The sequence below is a fragment of the Chelonoidis abingdonii genome, chromosome 6 (genome assembly GCF_003597395.2).
Source record: "Chelonoidis abingdonii isolate Lonesome George chromosome 6, CheloAbing_2.0, whole genome shotgun sequence".
Lineage (NCBI taxonomy): Eukaryota > Metazoa > Chordata > Testudines > Testudinidae > Chelonoidis > Chelonoidis abingdonii.
In genome coordinates this window covers 55,347,523-55,367,643 of record NC_133774.1, presented here as the reverse complement: position 1 = coordinate 55,367,643, position 20,121 = coordinate 55,347,523, and the positions used below count along the sequence as shown (strand labels likewise).

At 41.1% G+C, this 20,121-nt stretch overlaps 1 protein-coding gene across 1 annotated transcript in view; it reads left to right on the top strand.

Moving 5' to 3' along the window:
* EDIL3 (EGF like repeats and discoidin domains 3) overlaps positions 1–20,121 on the top strand; it is a 436,701-nt gene that overhangs the window by 280,327 nt on the left and 136,253 nt on the right. The window contains exon 6 of the mRNA XM_075067055.1: positions 809–990. Within this exon, the coding sequence (XP_074923156.1) occupies positions 809–990 (182 nt within the window). The remainder of the gene's footprint in view (positions 1–808; positions 991–20,121) is intronic.

Genomic DNA, 20,121 nt, shown 5'->3' with positions numbered 1-20,121 from the left:
TTTTTCCAGCAAATTATTCTCAGTCAACAGAATGTTTGAAGTCTGAATAATTTTTTTTTCTGTGTGCTGGTTACTCATGTAAGTTATGTGGTTATGGGTTCTGTTCCCTGATTGAATGACTTGCATAACCAATTGTGCAAATATCGTAATACCTCATAGGTGTCTTAGGAGGATAAATCCATTAACATTCTTGAGATGCTTAGGTACCTTGGTCTATAATAAAATTGTAAAGATTGCAGCTGAATATACATCTTGTGCTGCATCAATTAGTTACAAAAGAGCTCCATTCAGGGACCTGACTTAATACAAAGTTATTTATGTAACTAACCAATGCAGTGCAAATTTCCAATTATATATTCAATTACAATATTCACAATTCCCACTGTGTTGACTAGAGGACTAACTATCACTGCACAAATGGCAAAATGCCAATTTTGCAGTAATTATACAATTTGGAATTTGTTTAGCAAATATTGCAGCATTCAGGCTTACAGTTCGTTTTTGTGAAGACTTGCATTCATAAAACTTAGACTTTCAAATGTTTGTGTAAAGCAAACAAAAAGGAGTGATAAAGTTAATCTAATCAGTTGTTGAATGTAATTAACTATTCACGAACAGTTTTTTGTACTGTGTGCTTAGTTCTGCTGATAGCACAGTATTACTCAGATGCTCTAAATTTCTACTAATAACATATCTGAAACCAGTAGCATCCTGGATTAATTTAACCACTATTCCAGGTATGTCAGTTATGAACCTGAGTAATCAATCATTTCAGTTGTATTCATTTTTCCCTTTTTTTCATTCATAGGATGCTCTGGCCCCTTGGGAATAGAAGGAGGAATTGTATCAAACCAACAAATTACTGCATCATCCACCCATCGAGCTCTTTTTGGGCTCCAGAAATGGTATCCGTACTATGCACGACTTAATAAGAAGGGTCTTGTAAATGCTTGGACTGCTGCAGAAAATGACAGATGGCCATGGATTCAGGTAACAGATGGAGTTGTGGGAGGGAAAAAAAAAAATCTCCTAGACTCAATTGCCAGAGTCATTTAAGAAACTGATGAAGATAAGTGGTAAACTAATAGCAAGATTCTTGTTCACTGTCATAAATGCATCCTAGATTAAAGGGTAGTGGGAGAGGATCCTAATTTCAACTTCTTTGTGTGTAAAATATACAAACCTTATATAAAAACACGACATACCCTAATACTCCATTGTAACTGTAAGAATCTTCTGTACATAAAAACAGATTCTTATCAAAAAGTCAGCTTTTCAGATATGCCACATATCTGTTCATTAGTGCTATAGTAGCATTTAGCAGCAGCTGTTGATGGACAGCCTTTGATATTTATAAAGCCATAGGCTCAATCCTGAAGTCTTTATGCAGATAAAATTCTCATGTGCTTTATTAGGAATTTTGCCCAAGAAGGGACTTCAGCGTAGGACCCTCTATTTGTATCCTCTCTGTCTAGCTATATAACATACATTCCCACGTAAAATAAGTCAGTGTGTGCATTATAGCAGATGCAGTGGGAACTGTTGTAGTTGAGACTGAAATGTGTCTTCTATTTGAATCCCGTTTTCTAATGTTTGTAACTTGCTCAAACATATCTTTGGAGGCTGAAATTCTCCATTCTTTATCTCTGCCAAGATGAGAATATTTCTGGGAAGTTGCAAATGAAAATGTCCACTCCATGGATATGGTATTTCATTACCATGCAAATTGTGTAGTTACTTGCACAGGTGGATTCACTTTGCACAGATGTACATGACTACACAAGTGGCAAAGCAGTGGAATATCAAATGAGATAGCTATATGTTAAGGAATAGTGTTTTAAGCCTGGTATCAGATTTGTAGCTAATCTTAGCTGGTTATTTCTATAGGTTGTTTCTTGTTTGTTTGTTTTTGTTTTTTAATGATGTGTATGTATTGGACTAGCATTTAGCTACTTTAACTATTTATTACCTAATAAAGCTTCTTGCATGGTAACATGTTACAATCCACTCTCAGGCCAAGTCTACACTACGCAATAATATCGAATTAGCTAAAATCGGTTTCATAAAACTGATATTATAAATTCGATTTCACGCAGCCAAACTAGGCACAGTAATTCGGCATTGTGTGTCCATGGTCCGAGGCTAGCATCGATTTCTGAAGCGTTGCATTGTGGGTAGCTATCCCATAGTTCCCGCAGTCTCCCCCGCCCCTTGGAATTCTGGGTTGAATCATTGTCGCGGGTGGTTTCTGGGTAAATGTCGTCATCATTCCTTCCTCCGGGGAACACACAGCTGACACATCCTTTTCGCGCCTTTTTTTCCCTGGATTGCCCTGAGCACCGATGCTCAGCACGGGCAACATGGAGCCGTTCAGCTTTTTTTTTTTTTCGCACCCGGTATGTGTACGAGACCGCAGACAGGCACCATACTCCAGCCGCTCACACGCAGTCATCTACTCTTGGTTGATGATGCACCACGCTCGTTACCAGCTCGTTCTGCTACCGTCATTCCATTTTCCTCCAGCCCCGCCCCGGCCCAGCCTCACCTAAGGCAGCAGCCAGACTCACCGGGCTGCATGCGCCATGACTGGCTATCAGTCATATTTGCACCGTCTACCACCCGCGCGGAGGGAGGAGGAGCGGGATCTACTGCTCACTCATCGCTGCAGCATCCCGACCTACCAGCAGCATTCAGTACACATACGGGTGACATTGAAAGGAAGTCACGCAAATGATTTTTCCCTTTTCTTTCACGTGGTGGGGGGGAGGGAAGAAACTGAGAGACTTTCTGACCCCGCCAGACACTGGTGTTTGAACCTACAGACATTGGGGGGAGCTCAGCCAAGAATGGAAATACTTTTCAGAGACTGCTCGTGCGGACTCGTGGATAGCTGGACGTCCTCCAGTACCACCTCTCTCCCTCCATGAGCGTCCATTTGATTCTTTGGCTTTCGTTACCACTTGTCAAATGCGCACTGTGTAGCCTGGAGATTTTTTCAAACGCCTTTGGCATTTCGTCTTCTCGTAACGGAGCTCTGATACAACACGAATTCCTGCCTCTCCCTAAAGCGATAGATCCAGTATCCTCCTACGTCCATGTGACGCTTTTTTCGTATTCTGGGACTGCATCGCCACCCGTGCTGATCAGAGCTCCACGCTGTGCAAACAGGAAATGTAATTCAAAAGTTTGCGTGGCTTTTCCTGTTTACCTGCCCGCTGCATCTGAGTTCAGATTGCTGTCCAGAACGGTCAGTGGTGCACTGTGGGATACCGCCCAGAGGCCAATAACGTCGATTTCCGTCCACACTAACCCTAATCCAATATGTTTATATCGATTTTAGCGCTACTCCTCTCGTCTGGGAGGAGTACAGAAATCAATATAAAGTGCTTTTTATATCGATATAAAGAGCGTATTGTGTGGACGGGTACAGCGTTAAATCGATTTAATGCTGTTTAAATCGATTTAAACATGTAGTGTAGACCAGGCCTCATATGAAAGTGGCCCCTTTTATATGTTACATATTAGTCTTTATATGGTCTCATGCAAGTCAAATATGTAAAATATATACTTCATAATATTCATATGCAAATTGCACAGTTTTTGTTCCATGTGGGATATTTTAGTTCTTACATTGACTTCCTGTGTTATTTTTGTGCATAGTTACTGACTAGTAGATAAAGTATATGTTCACATGTGTTATATGCACTTTTCCTATTTACCTAAATTTTAGGTCCAAAATCTGTTACAGGTAAAAATTTCAAAACTACCTGTGATATTTAGGAGCAAGAGTTTTTGAAAATTTTGACCTATGTTGTTTTATTATTAATTATTATAATTCCATAGTGAAAAACAAACATATTAAGCATCTTAAGATCTGTTTCCTTCCATAAAGTCCAGCAGGGAGTTGGAAATTCCTGAATGTATACATTGAGAAGGAATAGGAGAGAATAAAGGAAAGGGAATTGGGCAGAAATAGGTTCTGACTCCAAGAACATAACTTAAAAGTAAAATGGGAACATGAAGTAGTAAATTGTCCTTTAAGGCTCTGTTAGAGGGAAGTTGGCTCCAGTAAACTAGAGTGGGATTTTCTGCCAGATTCAGAGCATTGACTTGAACCCGGGCTTCTCATTTCCTATATCAGTGCCCTAACCACTGGGCTGTTAGCTATTTTTCATGGGCCACTCTCTGTGAAAAAAATATAGCAAAATCTTTTGTGTGAAATGAAATTCTTGTTTTCCAGTCAGCCCTTCTAAGGAGGGTAGCCCATAGGTCTAACTTTCCTTCATTATCTTCACTGCCTTGCCTTCATTGTATTCTGTTTTATTATATTAATTAGTAATGCAGGGAACCTGTATGTTGTAAGACATTCGCTTCAGCAGTTAGAATAAAGCTTGAGGCCTATGAAATTTGGCACAGATAAATGACCTAATGGTTTCCCCTAACCTTTGGGGAACTGAAAATAGAATTTGCAAGGGGGAATTTTGATCATAATGACTCCTATCAACCACAGGAACAGGAATCAAATCCACAGATGACTAACCACAATAGTGCCATGGCAATGAATTGACATATATGATAATAAGTTGACATCTTTGATATACTAACCTATAGGAGAAGTACATGCCAACATTAGTAAGGTGAGGAAATACACATAAGGAAGAGAGGAGAAACCCCTGCTGAATATGCAACAGACATAGTGGTGTCAGCATAACATATTATAAAAGTTTCATCCCAGCCAATGGGCAGTAGGGGAGAGAAATGTAGCCCTTGGGAGATGCCAGAATGATGGTGATGAGGAAGATGATGGCTAACATTTCAAGTTGTTCTGCAAGGGATGGTTTGAGTATATGGATATTCATATGTACTGTCTGTAGTATCTCCATCTACTTACTCAGTTGGAGTGTTTTGGTTATATTAAATGTATTAATAAACTATTTGTAAATATAGAAGAGTTCCTATAGTGTGAGAGTTACAGCTGTGCACATTAGGGTTCCCAACTATATAATACTTTGAATAACACTGGGCCTAATCTTGAGACAAAAACCTGTCAACTCTCAAAGTGATAACGGAATTCTTAAGTAATCAATATAATTAATACATAATCTATAGATCAGGCTACAGGACTCAGTCTAGTGTTAGCAGATTTGCCCATTACTTTGGGGTAGCTCATTTATTAGGGTTACTCTTCTAGGGGGCAGTGTTCTGTAATTCTGTCAACGTACTGCCTGTGTCACTTGTTCTCATACAGAGCTTTACTTTTCCCTTCTGATAGTTCCCTCCCAATGGAGCTATCCTGCAGGACCTAGGTTCCCCAGGGCTGGGTTCTTCCAGCCGCAGAATCAGCCACACACAAACACATTAACAGACCATGTCTGAGAGAACCGGATTAATCAGCACTCCCAAGCTGACCCCTTATATGTCACAGACTTCAGGCTGGGTTGAGCAACATTTCCAAGCTGTCACCCTCATAGGCCCTTGGATTCAGCAGGCTGGGTCAAACAACACCTCCAAGCTGTCACCCTCATATGCCATGGGCACTGCCCTGGAATAGAGTATGCCTGAGCAGGCTGGGTCAAGCAGCACTTCCAAGCTGCCATTCTCATATGTCCCAGGTTCAGCACGTTCATATCCCCACTTTCATGTTACAATTTTTCTGGTAGCAACCCACTTGATGAGCAAACCCCACAGGATTTTTGGGCGCTGCAGGGATCTTTGATTTAAGTATGAGGATTATTCCTGCAGAGCGAACGAGGAAGCCAAAAGACACCCACAAGGGGGAGAGAGAGAAGCAACCGGCTTAACCATGAAAGTTATTTATTGCCAGATAATAACCATAGGGGAGCCAAACAAACATAAGTTATAATATTAAATCTAACTTAAATTTGATTATAAAAGTCAAGTTTAGAAAACTATAACTGATCACACAAGTCAGGATCAGAAGGCTAAACCTAGCGAGAGAAAGAGAGAGTTGGGCTCTCACTGCTTCATGAAGCTTGAATCAATTGAGGGGTCCCAGGTGGGGGCAGTAGCTGAGGGTCTGGAGTGCTGGAGACATGGAGACCCCCCAGCCCGATCAGTCAGAAGAAGATGAAATCCCAGTGGAACTGATGCAGATGTTGAATACAGGCATCAAAACAGTTCCTTGAGCATGGGTAGGGGTTTTTGTAGGGAAAGAACAATGTTTCAAGGGATAACACTAGATTTCTTTATGGGTAAATCGATAGCTCGAGGGAGTATACCAAAGTTGTTTTGTTCAGGCTAGACAATAGGAACTGATCATTCCTGGCTATGGGTGGTGTTTCTTTGAGAGAGCTGGAATTAGGCAGCTTCAGTATTTTGGCTACTAAAAAAGGATTTATTACTAGAATTGGTCTGATAACTGCTGAGCTGGGTGTGTGGAGGCCTGGGTTCATTAACATCTGGGGATCCCCCATCATGCAGTGCTTCCCTGCTTTTCTGGTCCCATAGTTCAGTGTGGTTCTTGCCTTGAAATCTCTGTTCTCCATTCTGTATGCTAATGGAGATGCCTCCCTGTCCCATCTTTGCAAATAAGGGTAGGGGATTTCCCTTAATCCTGTCACCCTTGTCTGAGGGGTTTAGTTGAGTCTCCCACTGCCTTTTCATTGCTTTTTGTAAGTCTTCCTTCTGATCAGCGTTGGTTCAAGCAGAGGGTGAGGTGTGGGGGGTCCTTTGTGAGTCAGACAGGTTGAACACTGTGCCTTGGTTCCCCCAAAACACAGAGCTGACCAGTAATACTAGGTAGTGTTGATTCTATCCTATTCAGATTCTTATACAACTTTTATTACCATGGTATTTAAGTGCCTTTCAATAATTAATTAAGTAATGTGCCTAGCCTATCTTACATGTAACTCTCTCTTACTTTGTCCCTCCATCTTCCCCTTGCACTTAGAATGAAAGGTGGTCATGTTTGTGGTGATTCTTAGAAACTGCAGCAGTTTATCTAGAGACTTGGAATATATCTCATCGAACCATTCTTCCTGAGCATAAATAAGGTTCCCTGCAGTTTACTATGTGGATTTTTCAGGAAAGACATTAATAATTGAAGTTCAGTGTGAACATTGAGAGCTAGTGTTGCATTGTCTAAGACTAGAGATTTTCTATAGTTTCATTATAGCTGGAGCACTAGAGATAGCTATAGTTAAAGTTGCCTGAACATTTCCATTATAACCTGTTTTCAGTCAGTCATAACATTTTGAAACAGTCACTGACTGAAATGAAATTTTCCAGGGCTTATCTCTGCCCCAGGGTAACTTCTGTTTTAGCACCTGAAGAAAAATTGTTGAGCTACTTTTCAGTAGGGGGAGAGGGACGTAAAAATACATTATTCCCATAAAAAATAAATCAAAAAATCTTGCAATATTTTTCTGAATACCTTTAGTGCTAAAATAGCTGGGGATAAAAAAAATCTAAATTGGGAAGGGAAATAGTCCTTGTTGAGGAGAAATGCCTTTGAGGTTCTGCTGGAAATTGGTTTTGATTTCTCAGAGATATGAACCATTGGAAAATCAGATTTCATGGATGCATTGTACTTTGCATTGGAACCCCATTTCATTTTCTGACCAGTAAAATACTCATTAAGGAGCAGATATTGCCTGGTCCTCACATGGGTGCACAGAGTGGGGGAAGTTAGGGAGCAAAGGAGAGCAGTGGCAGGAGTCTCAGACCTCGCCATTGCACAAGAGTCTGGGAGAATTTATTTAATTTTTGCATTGCAATCCCTGATCTCTCCTAGCACTCACCATAGGGAGGTGGTGTTCTGTATTGCCTCCACTGCAGAGTTGTCCTAAGAACAATCTAGCCTTAACTGAGGATAGACTCCATAGGAGGCCAATCTAGCACCTTTCTTAGAATTGAAGGCTCACAGGCAGATGTGGAGGATGTGAGAATCAATATAGCGTGATACTGCATTAACTTTATTAGGCTTTGTCCTAACAGATAAAAAGAACTGACCACAGAAATAAATATTAATGGCAGCTTATGCAAAAGTGATCATGACTTGATCATATTTATAATGTGCAAGCAGAATAAAGTCCAGACCAATAATACATGTATACTTGGTGCTTTAATGGGGCCAGTTTCACAAAGCTGAAAAGAATTATGAATCAGATCAGGAGAAGAATTTAATCATAAAAATATGAATAATAACTGGGAATAATTTAAGAACACCTTACTAGATGCTCAAAAAACTACAATCCCACAATTGAGGGAAAAGGCTGTGCTGGTTGAAAAACCAACCTGGTTTAGAGAGAAAGTGAAGGTAGCTATAACAGATAATAATAGTAATAAAATAATGTATAACAAATGGAAGAAAGGAGGATTGATAGTAATTAATATGAATCAGAAATTAGGAACTGTAGAAACTTGATAAGAGAAGCAAAGCGACACAAGGAGAAATGTGTGGCCAGCAAAGGTATAGACAATAAGGAGTTTTAAAAACACATTGAGAACAAAGAATCCTAACAATTGTATTCCATCATTAGTAGATGGAAATGGTAGAGTTGTCAGCAGTAATGAAGAAAGGCAGATATGTTCAATACATATTTGTTCTGTGTTTAGGGAGACAATAGTTGATAGTCTCATATTGTGACATTTTTTCCATTGCATTAGTATCTCTGAAGGATGTTAAACAGTAGCTACTCAAGGGAGACACTTCTAATCTGGAAGGTCCAGATAACTTGAATCCAAAAGTTTTAAAAGAGCTGGCTAGAGAGATTTCTGGACCATTAATGTTAATTTTCAATCAGTCTTGGAAGCCCTGGAAAAGTTCCAGAAGATGGAAGAAAGCTAATATTGTGCCAATTTTAAAAAAGTGAAAATGGCATGACATGAGTAATTATAGGCCTGGCAGCCTGACATCAATCCCAGGCAAGATAATGGAGTTGCTGGTATGGGATTCAATTAATAATGAGGATAATATAATTAATGCCAATCAACCTGTGTTTATGAAAAAATAGGTCCTGTCAAAATAAATTGACATGTTTTTTCGATGAGATGAAATGTTTGGTTGATGAAGGTAATAGTGTTGACATAATATACTTAGAATTGTCTAAGGTATTAGACCTTGTGACATTTTGATTAAAAAACTAGAATGATATAAAATTAACATGGCACGCATTAAATTAATTAAATTAGTTAACTGATAGGTCTCAAAATGCAATTTTAAGTGGGGAACCATCATCGAGCTGAAGAGTTTCCAGCGGGGTCCTGCAGAGATCAGTTGTTGGCCCTCTGCTATTTAACATTTTTTAATCAATGACCAGGAAGAAAACATAAAATTGTCACGGGTACAGTTTGTAGATGACACAGAAATTAGAGTGGTAAACAACGAAGAGGATAGGTCACTGTCTCAGAGTGGTCTGGATCTCTTGGTAAACTGGACACAAGGAAACAATATGCTGTGTATATGGCTAATGTAAATGCACACATCTAGGAACAAAGAATGTAGGTCATAGTTACAGAATGGGGGACCATATGGGGGAAGCAGTGACTCTGAAAAGATTTGGGGTTCATGATGGATAAGCAGCTGAACATGAGCTCCCACTGTGATGCTGTGGCCAAAAAAAGCTGATGCAATCCAAGGATGCATATGCAGGGGAATTTCAAGTAGGAGCAGAGAAGTTATTTTACCTCTGTCTTTGGCACTGGTGTGACCACTGCTGGATACTGTATAGTTCTTGTGCCCACAATTCAAGAAGGATGTTGATAAATCAGAGAGTAGAGAATTGAGAGAATAGCCATCAGAATTATTAGAAGACACATCTTAGAGCAGCCTTTCTTTCTGAGGTCCCCCAGCATGCTATAAAAAGTACATGACCCACCTTTGTCACAACTGTTTTTCTTCATATCCAGTAGATTAAAAGCTGTATTAAATTCATAATTATGTGTATTTTTAACTGTATAATAATAGAGGATAATATAGGTACAAAAATAAAAAAATATTTTTTTATTTTACATACTCAGTGTGAAGCTTGTTGCAGGTGCTGACGCACAGGCTGGGTGGCCTACTGAGGTGAGTGAGGGGTTGAAGCCTGAGCTTTGCTGCCTGGTCTACTTTGGCAGACCCCCTGAACCCTGCCCATGGCCTTTCACAGGCTGCAGACTCCTGGTTAAGAACTGCTGCCTTAGAGATTGATAGACTCAAAGAACTCAATCTATTTAGGTTAACAAAGAGGAGGTTATGATAAGGGGTATGGAAAGCTTCAGTATGAGGAAAGATTAATAAGACGGGGACTTTTCAGCTTGGAAAAGAGAGAGCTAAGGGGAGATATGATAGGTCTATAAAATCATGACTGATGCGGAGAAAGTAAATAAGGAAGTGTTATTTACTCCTTTTCATAAAACAAGAACTAGGGGTCACCAAATGAAACTAATAGGCAGCAGGTTTATAACGAGCAAAAGGAAGTATTTCTTCACACAACGCACAGTCAACATGTAGAAGTCTATGCCAGAGGATGCTGTGAAGGCCAAGATAACAGGATTCAAAAAAGAACTAAATAAATTCATGGAGGATAGGTCCATCAACAGCTATTAGCCAGAATGGGCAGAGATAATGTCCCTAGCCTCTATTTGCCAGAAGATGGGAATGAGCACCAGAGAATGGATCACTTGATGATTATCTGTTCTGTTCATTCCCTCTGAGGCACCTGGCATTGGCCACTGTCAGAAGACAGGCAACTGGGCTAGATGGACCTTTGGTCTGACCCAGTATGGCCATTCTTGTGTTAAGTGGTGACTTGATTTTACAGTCTATAAGTACCCATATGAGGAACAAATGTTTATCAATGGGCTATTCAGTTCAGCAGAGAAAGGTATAACAATCCAATGGCTGGAAGTTTAAGCTAGACAAATTCAGACAGGAAATAAAATGTAAATTTTTGACAGTGAGATTAATTAACCATAGGCACAATTTATCAAGACTCTAGTACTGGCAATCTTTAAATCAAGATTGGATTTTGTTCTAAAAGATCTGCTCTAGGAATTATTTTGGAATGGTTCTATGTTCTGTACAGGAGGATTACATTGGTCCTTTCAGGCCTTGGAATCTATTAACTTTCTGGCCAATTTCCTGCAGTTCTTGCAGGAGAGGGGAAATGAGGAACATTCCTTCCATCTTCAGCCCACCCCTTTTTGCTTTCCCATATGCAAGCTCTGCCCCTGAAGAAGGCTCCCTGTGGGATCCAGGCCAGGGTGAGAGTGGTAGAACAGTGTTGTGGAATCAGCTGACCTCATCCAGTCTGTGTGCAGGATGGAGGAGGTCTATACAGAGCATCCCCTTCATGATGGTCTGATTGATAGACTAGTTAGACTCTCAGAATGGCAATTTTTTTTCTTCAGAAACTGAATGACTGTTTCACTGAGATTAGGTAGAATGATATGAAACAAACTCATTTATACATATATATGTAAAAAGTAAATTAACATACGGTTCAGTGAACTTAAAACAGTAGCATGTTTCTTTATCATAGTTTCCAATGTAAAGAAAATTCTTAGGGAAATTGTTATACAATGGACAAAGTCCCACAAAATATATATTCAGTCCCTAGCTATTTTTGTCTGTAACATCATTATCTTTTGTCATTTAATTTCTTTATTTATATGCAGCCTGTCAAGTGAAATGTTTTGAGTACTTTGCTTATAACTCACTTGTAATGAGTGCAGTTTTCCCCCTAACCTTTCAGGTGTCTGACACACATGAACTAATTAGTATGCAATTTCATTTTCCTGCATTCTGAAATTGCTATTTTAAATTTATGCTCCCAGCATGTAATTAGTGATGACACTACAATGCTTGTAATCGGCTGGCGATTTAAAGGGTCAATGACCATGTTTTTGAAAGCAAATTAAAGGCAAACTCAATCATTGCTCTCTTTTTATAAAGTTCTGCTGACCTTTGATTTTCTTTATAGGTTTAGAATAATAATAATATAACATCTATGTTAACTACTTGCTGCTTCATTAGCGACACCAGACATTGTTTCTAATTAAAAGGGGAGAAACATTCATATTTTTATACTTTTATTTTAATAATTGCTGGTTAGATATGATCAAAATTGTCTCTGCTTATTGTAGTAATGCTAACTATTTTCTTGTAAAATCTGTTATAAATCAGAGCTATTTTCTTTACCATTGCTAGCCCCTCTGTTTTATGGGCTTAGGATATAAGTTTGTCCTCCCAAGACACACACCCCAACCACCACAAAAAAAAAAAATCTTAATCAGCAGCCAAGTATTCTAATCTTCCTACTCTAGTCCCTTACTGCAGCCATCCCAGTTTTTTTGGTCATATCGCTTATCTCCTAAAATACTGAAATGAACCTCCCTAATAGAGGAAAAGAAATAAACTGAAAAAAATATGAATAATGAGGGAATTGTTTAAGAACACTTTACTCAATGCCCAAAAAGTTACAATCCCAAAAAAATCAAGAAAGAAAGCTGTACTGCTTTTAAAATAATAATTTGGTTTAGAGGGAAAGTGAAGGCAGCTGTTTAAAAAAAGGAGGAAAGGTGAAGCTGATAGTAATGAATCTAAACAAGAAACTAAGAATTGTAGAATATTGATAAGGGAAGAAAAGAGACACAAGGCAACGTCTATGGGCAGCACAGTTAAGGACAGTAAATTGGAGTTTCTAAAATAGATTAGAAACAAAAAGAATTCTAACAGTGGTATTAGTACTAAGTAGAAATGGAAGATTTGTCAATAATAATGCAAGAGAAACAAATGTACAATAAATATTTTTCTTCTATATTTAGGGTTGGAAAGTAATGTACTCATATTATGTGAAACATTTTTCCATTCCAATAGTAACTTAAGCAGATGATAAACAGCAGCTACTAATGTTAGAATTTTTTTTAATATATAGGTCCAGATAACTAGTATTCAAGAGTTTTAAAAGAGTTGGTCCAGTGAGCTTCTCAGCCACTAATGTTGATTTTCAATAAGTCTTGGAACACTGGGGAAGTTCTAGAAGACTAATGTGCCAATATTTTAAAAGGGTAAATGGAATGACCCAGCGAATTATATTCCTGTCACCCTGACATTGACCCTGGGCAAGATTATGGAACAGCTTATAAGGGATTTGATTAATAAAGAATTAAAGTAGGATATTTAATTTATGCCAATCAACATAGGTTTGTTGAATATGGATCCTGTCAAACTAACGATTTTTTTTTTAAGGTTAATAGTTTTGTTGGTAACGGTGATAGTGTTGATGGAATATTCTTAGACATCTGTAAGGCATTTTAGTCAGTAACACATTTTGATGAAAAAATTACAATATACTAAATTAACATGGTACACATGAAATGGATTCAAAGCTGGCTGTTATCTCTCAAAACGTAATTGTAAATGGGGACTCATTGAGTGGGTATTTCTACTGGGACCTCAGGGATAGATTTTGCTCTCTACCTTTTGCTATTTAACACTTTTAACAATGACCTGGAAGAAATTGCATTTGCACCCATATTTCCTCATTTTTGCTCCACCCAGGGCACTCCCTCTAGGTCACAGTTCCTCACTCTCCCTTCTGACTGAAGCTTATCCAGGCTGCATTGTTCCCTGCTTACACACTAATATTCGCAATTCCCTAAACAGACCAGCATCTGTGCTTTGCTTTCTCGCCAAAGGCTATGAACAGCTATAATTGCTAGCATTTGTAAGTTATCACACATCCTTTTAAGCAAGTACATTTATTCTTAAGGTTAAAGCATCACAGAATAAAACATTAAAAACAATAAAAGAATGCTCACACACACTAAGAAGCTTACCAGAGATCATCCACTTACCAGTTCCAACAAGTGCTCTGCTAGGCGTCAGTCCTTCAAACCTAACCCCTGCCATGTCTCATGCTATTGGGTGGTAACTGTAGGTAAATGTTAGTTGTTGATGGAAAGCATTTTGCATAAGTAAGTTTTGGGTATTGAATAGTGTCACTCAGGAAATATTGTCCACTCCTCCATCATTAAACCAACAGTGAAGGAGTCCCTAGAGAAGTAAATGATGTTGACATATGAGGAGAAATTAGAAGGGGATACATGGTTGTATGCTGGTTATTAAGGATGAAATCAAAGATTCCCACAGCCAAATGAGGAGTGGTATGAACAAGCTGCAAAGGGTGTCTGTAGCAGGTTCAGCCACCATCTCATAACCAGGGTTTATTCTATGGTTTCCTGCCTGTTTTCTCCTTCTTCTGGCCTCCTTAATTTTCTTTGGGTGGTGTTGAGTTTAAAACATTTCCTCACCTCTTGTCCACTTAATTCACTCCTCAGATATACACTGGTCCTTTAGAAGTTCCAGATCAGTCTCTCTCCTCCTCTGCCCAACCCTCTTTTCCAGAGCTGGGGCAGAATTCAAAATATTTGCAAGAATCAATCTTTCTCCTTGCAACTGTTGCTTCTTCAAGTCAATTACAGCTTCTCAGGCTTCTGTTTCCTAAGCATCCCCTCTTGCTGCAACCACCTGCTGCTCTTCATAATCATAGGGAACCCACTACCTCCTTTAGTAATCAGGGTTGGCTAGCCCCAGGCCTTCCACATACTATCCTCATCCCTTAGAACCTTGCCTATCCAGAGAAATATAAATGTTTTTCCCCATTCAGTGACACCTTTGGCTTTGAGGTCTGGGCCTGAAGAGTCTCCAATTTCCCTTCCAGTTTGCTAACCATGATGAGAAAGTGATCCCTTTCTGCTAGGGTTGCCTGATGCTCAACAGTGAGCTTGTCCTTTCAAAACAGCCAGCTCTACTCAGTGCTTCTCAGCCAGAGAAAGCAGCCATCTCACATCCTCCCCTCTTAGCTCTGTGTTGCACCTCTTGGCAACTGTAGGAGATGCCGCCATCGTTGTATCATCCAGCCTTACTCAGCTTCCAGATGTATGTCCGGGGCCATCCTGACCCATACGCAAACTATGCAGCTGCGTAGGGCACCAGGAAATTTGGGGCACCAAATTGCCTCAAATTTCCTGGTGCCCTGCGCGGCTGCGTGCTGCTCCAGGGGCCAGCCCGATCCACCGTCCGGCTGAGCCGGCCAGGAAAACTGCCCCAATCACTGCCCTGCCTCTGCCTCTTCCCCAAAGCTCCCATAACTGCTCTACACTATCCCCATCCCCATCTCCACCCCACTCCTTCCCCATAGCTCCCACCCCTGCTGTAGGATTCTCATTCTGCAGAGTGTTGCTTTGCCTTTTTTCTTCCCTTGGTCTCAGTATTGGGTCTGCACCCTCTCTGACTTGGTCTCTCTTACTGGGGAATTATCTTTCCTTGTTCTGCAGGGCTTTCCTCAGCAGCTTCTTCACAGTGCATATCTTCTTAATGTGCCTGGCCTTTCCACACTGAAAGCATTTAGGTCATCTCCTTTCCCCCTGGATCCATGCTTCAGTGTTCCTCCATTTCTGGGCCAACCATCCCCTGGAATCAGGTCACCACCTGGGGCATTAAAATGCCTATGTCCCGGCTTCCCACATTGGAAATGGGAGTGCAGCATGTATCTCTCCAGTTGACAGCACTGAGCCTCTTGCTTCTGCCGCTGATTATGCTAGACTGTCCACAGCACTTCCTTTGCTGATCCTGCAGAAGTTGCAAGAGGACAGCTTGGGTCTGCTGTTGTCATACCAAGTACTACAGTATCTCTTCCATCTTGCTATCTGCTGCTGCACCATTGTTACTTCCCTCCTTGACAGGAGGAGTTTCAGGGATCCTGTCAACTATACCAGTGTGGCATACAGGCTGGCCACCACCCAACCTCCCCCTTGTGCCCCAGCCCATTCTCAGCTCCTTGTCAGGCTGCAACAGCTCCCACCCCAGCCCCAGAGAACAGGGAGTCCAGCTGGGCAGGGAGAGGGGAGAATGTGGAGACAATCTAGCAAATGACTGAGGGAGGGGGAAGAAGAGCAAGCGACAGGGGAGGGGCCTTGAGGGGAAGAGGCAGAACATGAAGGGACCTCAAGGGAAAAGGCAGGGCAGGGGGCAGGTCCTCAGGGGAAGGGGCTGGGGATCTGGTTACCAGCCATTAGAAAGGTGGTAACCCTATTTCTTGTGCCTTATAGCACCCCTTTCTGGGGCTTGTTTAATAGTGAATACAGTCAAAGTCCTTAATCACAAAATAATTCAACATAAAGTCCAAAATCAGAAGCTCTACCTGAAGTGCCAGTTCCTGGCCCTCTCTGGCTGGAGCTCAGCCCTCTGCTCCTGTTCCCATACTCTCCTTCAATTGGTCACCTGCTGCCTTTTATATGAAATCACCTAATTCCACTCAGGTGAGGCTTGTTGTGATCAGGGCAGGCTTAGCCCCAAACTCTCCTGCTCATAGACAAGCCACCCTGTCCCATCCAAATGTCCTTGGCCAAAGAAATTACAGTGGCATGGGTTATTACTCACAAGGGAAGAGAAACTGAACTGTGCAGTATAGTATCAAATGAGGAGAAATGGCTGGGGGAATCCGGTATTTCTAGCAGTTATGTAGGGGACTAATTTTCATGAGTGCTGGGTTCTAATCCTTGCCCTGCCACAGGTTCACTTTGTGACTTTGGGCAAATCACTTAGGGCCCAATTTTTATGAGGTATTTAGGTGCCTTCAACCCATAGAAATTAGGACACCTAGATGCTTTTGAAAATGCCACTAGGTGCCTAAATACCTTTTAAAAATCCGTTCCTTAACCTCTGTGCCTCAGTTTACCATCCTCACTTTAGAGATAGGGAATACCTACCATAACCTGCTAAAGCATGTTGAGAACCTTGAGGAAAGGCTGTATCCAAATGTGAATATCGCCTCTGGCATAGATGTTAAGGTTGAAAAGCCATTATTTTACAAATACCATTCTTCTTGTGTTTTTGAGTTGTATGTACCATAAGTTTTAGATGCATGGGATACTACTTACTCAGATACCATGGTGATGGGTATGGTATAAGAACCTGAAGAGGAGAGAATAGAACTTTTCACCCAGTGGATACATTGCCTGTCTCGTGAGAAGTGAATATTTTTCTTTACACTACTCAGGGCTGGAAGGTATTCTGCTTCCAGCACAACTGTATTCCAGCCTATATCCCAAAGGCTGCATTATACCAAGTGCACTAATTTATTGCTTAGTCTAATGATCCTTTCTAAGTTATCCCTGATGGAAAATTACAATTTCATTTAAAATGAAATTTAAAAAGTAATCTCTTATATGTAGTTATAAAGGAGGTCTTAAAAATGTATGCTACTTTTTGATTAAACAACTAAAACAAAAAGACACTTAACATTAAGTTAACAAGTCTTAGTATTGCCATAACACAATATTTGGTCTATAATTGTTTGGCTATTCACTCTAATTACCATAATACTTGTGAAATTTGCTTTCTTAATAGTTTAAAAAGATATATTCTACATGTTAACTGCAGCTGCTGTCAGTGTCAGAAAATGTGGTAATAGTATAAGAATGCTAGTTAAAATGATATTCTTGTAAGAGACAAAATTCACATAAGCTAATGTGCATTTTTAATGAGTTTTAATGTATTTATAGTAAACGATGTGATCAAACACTTCATAATTTTTAAATGGTAAAACTGTGTCACTATCATGACGAAGTCCATTGATCCAGGTCAGGAGAAGCTACCAGTTCAACAGCAGGAATGATAGTGACAACTATAAAGGATCCACACTGTTGCTTGGACACTTCCATGAGAGCGCTGCCTGTCAGAGCCCTTAAGGAAGGACTTCCCATGGTCTGTGTCCATAGTGGGTTGTGGGTTGCAAACTGGTTACAGCTGCTGTGGGGTGGCAGGTTTCAAGACGCACTGGGCCTTACCTTTACCCAGCTCCCTATAGTGACACCCTCCACCAGCCCAGTTTTGTTTGGATGGGCCATATGGAAGGCTGCCATGATGTCAGGGGCATAGACTTGTGATTCTGGCTCCCAGGATCCCTCTTCTGGGCTGTAACCTTCCCAATCTACAAGGTACCAGAGAGAACTGCAATTGACTTCTCAAGTCGAGCCTCTCATGACTGCATACTCTTTGTGTTCTTCGATTCACAATGGAGGGGATGGTTTTTGAGCCCAGTGAGTGAAGGGGTGGTCAGTGTAGGGTTTTTCCAAGGATACGTGAAACACAAGGTGTATTTTGAGGGATCTGGGAAACTGAAGCTTCATGGTCACTGGGTTGATTACCTGACTGATGGAATATGGCTGAGGTATCGGTTATGCAGTTTACAACATGGCCGGTTGGTGCAGAGGTTTTGGGCTGAGAAACGCTTTTTGCCCGATTAGTGTATGGCAGATCTTCCTGGTGCCAGCAGTCAATGTGCTGCTTGTAGTCTCCCTTGGCCTTGTCCAGATGTTCCTTGAGTTCTTCTTGGCCCTCCTGGATCTGCCACAGTCAGCAACTGTGGGATTAATGGAGTTGGCAGGTACATCCAGTTAGAGATGGCAGTGAAAGACATAGTTTGCATAGAATGGTCTCTGCATGGTAGAGACATGGTCAGCGTTGTTGTAAGAAAACTCTGCTTGGGGTATGAGGCTGAACCAGTTGTCCTGGTGGAAGTTTGTGAAGCAGGACCAAGTGAATGTTCTGGGTGTATTGCTCGGGATCCTCAGAAAAGATGAGCATATCATCTAGGTAGACTACATATACTGGTCTAAGACGTTGTTCATAAAATGCTGCAATGTTGCAGGCATTTGTGAGGCCAAATGGCATTACCAAGAATTTGTACTATCTTTTTGAACTAGGTACAGCCATCTTCCACTCATCCCTGGCTCAGATCCAAATCAGGTTGTAGGCCACACACTTATGATGAGTTCTATGAATGCTTGAACCAATTGTACGCAGTCCAGTAGTTCCATGATGAGTAGAAGGGGGGTATTGATTCCTGATGGTAACCTGATTGAGGACTTGGTAATCCAAGCGTAGGCACAGGGTTCCATCTTCCTTTTAACAAACAGAACTGGGCTCCAGTAGGAGAAGCAGCTGGCCTTATGAAAACCATGGCCAGATTCTCCTGGAGATAGCGCACAGGGTAAACAGCTCCGGTTCCAATATTGTGTGGATATAGACAAATGGCAGCTAGGTCCCTGACTGCAGCTCAACTGGGCAGTTATAATTCTGGTGTCATAGTAGGGTGTCAGCATTCTTTTATTCAAAGACATCACCATAGTTACTGTACTTGGGGACAGTGCTGAAGTCAACTCCAGTGGTGCTCCCAGCTTACCCCTAGCCAAGGCCCTTGGAGGGAGTATATTTTGATTATGGGATTAATCCAGTGGTGTGCAAAGGCAGACTTGCTGGCAGAACTTGGACCAAAAGCTAATTTGGTGCTCATGTCAAAGGATGTACAGATCATGCGCCAACAGCCATGAAATGCCAGCAATTATAGGGATGTGTGATGAGTGGATTTTCTCAAACTGAAGGACTTCCTGATGGTCTTGAATGGTACCATCTCCTGTGTCACTGGCCCTGATGACATGAGTGAACCATCTATAGTTTACAATAGATTGTGGACAGTCTTTGGTTGAACTGGAATACTTGGGGCTTGGGCTGTATCAGCATCTATGAAGTTCTTTGCTGCTTCAGAATCCATCAGTGCTCACTATAGCAGAATTTGGTAAGGCTCCCCTAGAACAAAAGACAGATCTGGACTTTAAGATTCCTTGGTGAGGAATGGGGTGGGGGGTGTGGCATTATTGAGGGGCTCACCTAGGCCAAGCCCCTCTACCAGACCTGGGCGTGATTGTTTCCTGAATTGTGTCATGCTAGAAGTCAGAGTGGGCAGTAGGCAAGAGCGTGGCCAGATCATCCACAGTAGAAACAAAACCTGTGGTGGCAACGGAGCTGTTTTTCCTCCAGGGTCAGAGGGTGGTGGGTTCTATCCAGCTACTCAGGTTTAGCGTCTGGGCTGGAGACAGGTACTAAGGAACACTGTTCAGTTAGCAACATGGACCCCCTCCTTTCCTCATGTCACTCACTGAGAGTACTGTTGATTCATATGACAAGGTCGATGAAAGCATCTAAGCTTGTCAGGGCATCCGTCTGAGCTAGGTCATTCTTAATCTCCTCCTCATATAGTCCCCACAAGAACTTGTAGAACTGGGCCACTTCATTCCACTTAGTGTTGGAGACTAATTACTGAAAGCGGG